The sequence below is a fragment of the Telopea speciosissima genome, chromosome 6, assembly GCF_018873765.1.
Source record: "Telopea speciosissima isolate NSW1024214 ecotype Mountain lineage chromosome 6, Tspe_v1, whole genome shotgun sequence".
Lineage (NCBI taxonomy): Eukaryota > Viridiplantae > Streptophyta > Magnoliopsida > Proteales > Proteaceae > Telopea > Telopea speciosissima.
Window position 1 is genome coordinate 31,146,148 of NC_057921.1, and position 4,715 is coordinate 31,150,862.

The 4,715-nt window shown below is 39.9% G+C and overlaps 1 protein-coding gene across 1 annotated transcript; it reads left to right on the forward strand.

The window, feature by feature from the left end:
- Nucleotides 1-1,738: 1,738 nt before the first annotated feature.
- Nucleotides 1,739-3,140, forward strand: LOC122663690 (protein MIZU-KUSSEI 1-like). Its single transcript, XM_043859314.1, has 2 exons — nucleotides 1,739-2,798; nucleotides 2,832-3,140. Exon 1 carries the CDS (start codon nucleotides 1,952-1,954, stop codon nucleotides 2,795-2,797), a length of 846 nt encoding a protein of 281 aa, XP_043715249.1. The 5' UTR covers nucleotides 1,739-1,951; the 3' UTR covers nucleotide 2,798; nucleotides 2,832-3,140.
- The last annotated feature ends 1,575 nt before the right edge of the window (nucleotides 3,141-4,715 follow it).

Sequence of the window (4,715 nt, forward strand, 5' to 3'; positions counted from 1 at the left end):
CTTGGAGCTTATATTATTTCTTTGCATCTTCTAGGAGTCTGGTTTGGTGCAGGGATCTTAACAAACATCTGTTGGTGTTTATGTACATCATGAAAAATTATGCTCAACTGCTAATGTTATCGAGCAGTATTGCGTCGCTATGCCTGGAAATGTTCTTTCAGGCATTATTTTTTTTCATTAATGGATAAATTTTAGATGCAGTGTAGCGTCGCTACCACTGCCGATATAATTCTTGGGTCATGGCATCTGATGTAGTTATTATTAGGTCACATACTGAAACGTTAACAACAAGTCCTTAAATTCTTGATATCCCTCCTACCAAATGATTTCTTGATGAGAGATTTCATATTTGTTTTTTTCCTTTTTATCCTCACTTTTAGATTGTAAATGATATGTTGGTTGATCTGTAAATCTAGGTCGGTGACAGTAGAAAATAGTATTTATATAATTCTGGGCTTTCCTAACTTGCAAAAATGTGAGTTCAAGGACTTTAACAGAGCACCTCGAAGAATTTTGTTAGGTTGACCTTGTTGGTTTGGGCATATAGGTCAGTAAGCCAACCGTTAGATGGGGCCCACGGACAAGATACACTTGGTTACAAACAAAAATGAGGATCATAGCTACCCAACCTAACACATTCATTTGGTTGTGGAAATTGTCTGTTCCAACGGATATTTCGAGATCAAATTAAGATTTCAAACTTGAGAAGAAAAACCAGAGACAGTAGGTAAGCATCATGGTTCTATGTATCGGTATCGGATTGATCCGTACTGGTTTTGCATCTTGTCAATCTCGATACCATGTTGATATTGTATTGATAACACGGTACGGACAAGAGGTAAAATGATAAAAAAAAAATAAAATTATAAAGGCGGATCAGGGGCAAATTTATCCTTGCTGATTCCATGCACTAAAACCATAGTAGCGTGGTTTTAGCAATCGGTTGTGGATCGGAGGAACTGTATTGGTATCAGCTGTCCCTGAACCTAATTCTTGGTTGATCCCGTATCGTTGGATTGGTACAGGCTGATTTAGGGTCAACTGACATCGGTATCAGTTGAGACCGATCCTGTATCGGATTCCTATTCCTGAAACAGTGGTGGGTAGGAATGCTTGATGAATCCTTAATTAGTAAGCGGTAAGCACTCCTAACACATAACTTTGAAGGGAGAAAATGAATCTACTGGAATGTGAGTTTTGAATATCAATTCAGAGATGGGAGAAGTAGCTTGAAACAGTGCAGCAAATGCTTTAGTTAAGCAAAACAGTAAAAGCTATCGACTCTGCTCATCAGCTCTAACTATCATGGTGGGACTTGAGAGTGGGGATGGAGAGGGGAAGGGAAGGGAGTAGGACCCACAAAAAAAGTAAAAGAAGGAGGTGGTGGTGTGATGGTGATGGGCCCTGGTGGGTACGGTTGGTGTTGCTTTACCTGCTCATAACTGTTTCCGATGCAAGTCAGAGTAGTCAGTCAAGGCTCCCTTTCTCTCCCTGCCCCACTCCCTTCCCTGTCCCCATATTGATAAAGAAATGACAGAAATATTGTCTCCTCAGATTCCACTGCTCTATCTTTCTCTGTCTCTCATCTCTCCCCTCGTCAAGTCCCTCCATTTCTTCCTTCTTCTGTCTTTCTCTCTATCTCAATGTGTAATCTGTGATGTTTGCCTGTTTATTTTTTTCCTTTTCTTTATTTTCTCAATATAGGTAGGTGGGGCTGCTCACCTTCCTTTTGTCAGGATTCTCTAGCAATCTCACAGTTCTACAGGGCTGACAAAAAGGACTAGAAGCAAAGAATAAATGAACCCCCCACATCCCCACAAAGCAAAGCAAATGAGAAGGAAACAGAATCTCCAAATCTTCATTCTCTTCTTTATCTTTCTCTTTTGTTTTCTCTCTTTCTTTCTCTCCCCACTATCTTAAGGAGTTGTGCTTCACTGATTTGCTTTCTCAGATGAGGACAATCATGGCCAAGACCCCTCATGACTCCTCCTTCTCCTTTTCCTTCTCTAGGAGACACTTCCACTGGAGAAGGAAGGTAGATGATGAAGATGGTGAAGAAGAAGTTTTAACCATCAACTCCGTTTCCCATCGTTACTCTGAGGAGGACAAAGAAGGAGACCCAAAGGTCTCAATACCCACACCAGCATCTGACCTAAAGGTCTCGGTACCGACACCAGCACCAGCAGTTGCGACTTCAGCATCATCAACCAGGAAGAAACAGATGCCGGTAGTGGCAGTAGCGAGGTTCCGTTCAGTCCTCAACGCTTTCGGCAAAAACAGGTCGCGGTTTTCGTCTGGGCTCGGCAGTCGAGTTGTGGGTACCCTCTTCGGCTACCGAAGGGGCCATGTACATTTCGCATTCCAAGAAGATCCAAAGTCTCAACCAGCTTTCTTGATCGAACTCGCAACTCCGACAAGCGGTTTAGTTCGGGAAATGGCATCAGGGCTGGTTCGTATTGCGTTGGAGTGTGATAAGAAGGTGGAGGAGAAGAAAGGAGGTGTGAAGCTTCTTGAAGAGCCTTTGTGGAGGACATACTGTAATGGGAAGAAGTGTGGGTCTGCTGTGAGGCGTGAATGTGGAGCAGAGGATTGGAAAGTGTTGAAATCTGTGGAACCCATTTCAATGGGTGCTGGTGTGTTGCCTGGGAATGGAGCTTCTGGGTCTGAAGGTGAGCTAATGTACATGAGAGCTAAGTTTGAGAGAGTTGTTGGTTCCAGAGACTCTGAAGCTTTCTATATGATGAACCCTGATGGCACTGGAGGTCCTGAGCTCAGTATCTACTTGCTTAGAGTCTAATTAGTTGAGCCATGCAAACTGCAAAGAGTCTCACAATCTGAGTAATGTGATGTGATTATTATTAGTTTTAGTATTACCTTCAAAAGCCATGGAAATGGAGGTTTGGTTCTCTACTCTACAGAGTATAGAGGCCATGTTTTTTATTCTTTTTTTTTTTTTTTTTCCTTTTGGTTTTTGGGGTTTGTTTGTCTTAGGTAGTGTACTGCAGTTGCTTGGTTAAGAGCATCCTGGGATTATCATAAGTGGGTTGTGGGGTATATCATCAATCAATGTATAGCTGGTTTTTCCTTTTCTTGTCCTCTGAAAGAGAGAACAGAGTAATTGCAAGATCATTGTCCTCTCATTTTTTGATCTTACATTAAATGCCCTTTGTTATTTTACTCTTTGCTTTGAAAAAAACATGGGTTATTGGTCATTTACAGTCTTTTTTTTTAAATAGTTTATAAGCATCACCTTTGGAAATACTGGTTCATTTGGATGAGTTGGTACTCAACCCCAAATTATGTTGGGTCCCATTTGGAGGTAAAAATTTTTAATCTTTATGGATGATTGATTGATAAGTTATCACAACAAAGGTTAATCCACATAATAATTACATTTTACCATAGAGAATACATGTGTACCCAGATGGTAATTAGGACATCAATGACAATGAGGTTATAAACCATGTTTAATACATAAATTAGTGAATAATCAAAAACTTGAAATTATATCTCATCATCTTATAGAGCTGCTTTATGTGTGACACTTGGTGGTGGAGGTAGAACCAGAAAGAGGGGAAAATTATTGAATATTCAAAGCTGCATTATTAGCACTTTACCTTCTTTGATGGGTAAAGAAAGCATTATGAGCACTGAGCTGGAAAAAGAAGACTTTTTCATCATTTCTAAAATCATTTAAGCAATTGAATTTGGGTCATCCAAACAAACCCCACTTCCTGGCATTTTTGAGAGAATAGAAACTCTACCAGATCACAAACACCATGGGATGGAGATGAAAGATTCTGATCTTATGATCTTACAGTGATGATGTGCATAGTCTATGATATGAATTACCATTGAATAAGGATTCCAAATCCATGGTTTTTTTTGAGGCAGTCTATGTCATTGCCTGTAGACCTTGGCCCAGTTCATCAAATTCTAGACCCTTTTAAAGACCCTGCTGGCCTTGGATCCACCCATCCAACTTGGACTCATGCACATGATCACAGGTCCCATATGCTTGCTTTTCAAGGGTTGTTTTGTGAAGCTCAAGATGTTTAAATGATTAAAAGGGTACTTATAGCCAAACTTTGAATCTTTGAAAATTCCAATTAACTAATATTATTCTTTCTTAAATTGCTGCTCTTTCTCTTTTTCTAAGCTCTACTGAGTTGCATAGTGAGAGAGAGAGAGAGAGAGAGAGAGAGAGGACTGGGGAACACAGTCCCACACCTTCTCCTTGTTTCATGGCTTTAATCAATCATACTTCAAAATTCTCTGCTGTGGGCTGCTGATCTGCAGAGTGTGGAGAAAAATGGGAGGAGGAGAAAGGGAGAAAAGCAGAGAGCATACAGAGGTTGTTGGTGACAGCTGGGACATTCAAATCTATTGAGATTACTTTCTCTGCTTTCAAGACTCTGATTGAACTCATGATTTTCAAAAGATTCAAAGTTTGTTGGCTGAAGAAGATTTTAGGCTGCACCCACATCTTTTTATTATTATTTCATATCAATTTATTATTACTTCATTAAATTAAATGCCCTATGCACTGGCACTTGGAAAAAAAAAGAAAAACCAAACTTTTGTAAGATCCAACACACTGCCTAAATTGTCATTTCAAGTTTTTTTGGAAGAATTTGAGTGTCATATGTCAATTGTCATGCCCATCTACAAGAATAGTGAATCTTTATTAATGGTGTCCACACCTGCTGATTCTC

Coding starts and splice junctions, on each gene's coding strand:
- LOC122663690 (XM_043859314.1), top strand. CDS start 1,952: ATGAGGACAATCATGGCCAAGACCCCTCATGACTCCTCCTTCTCCTTT.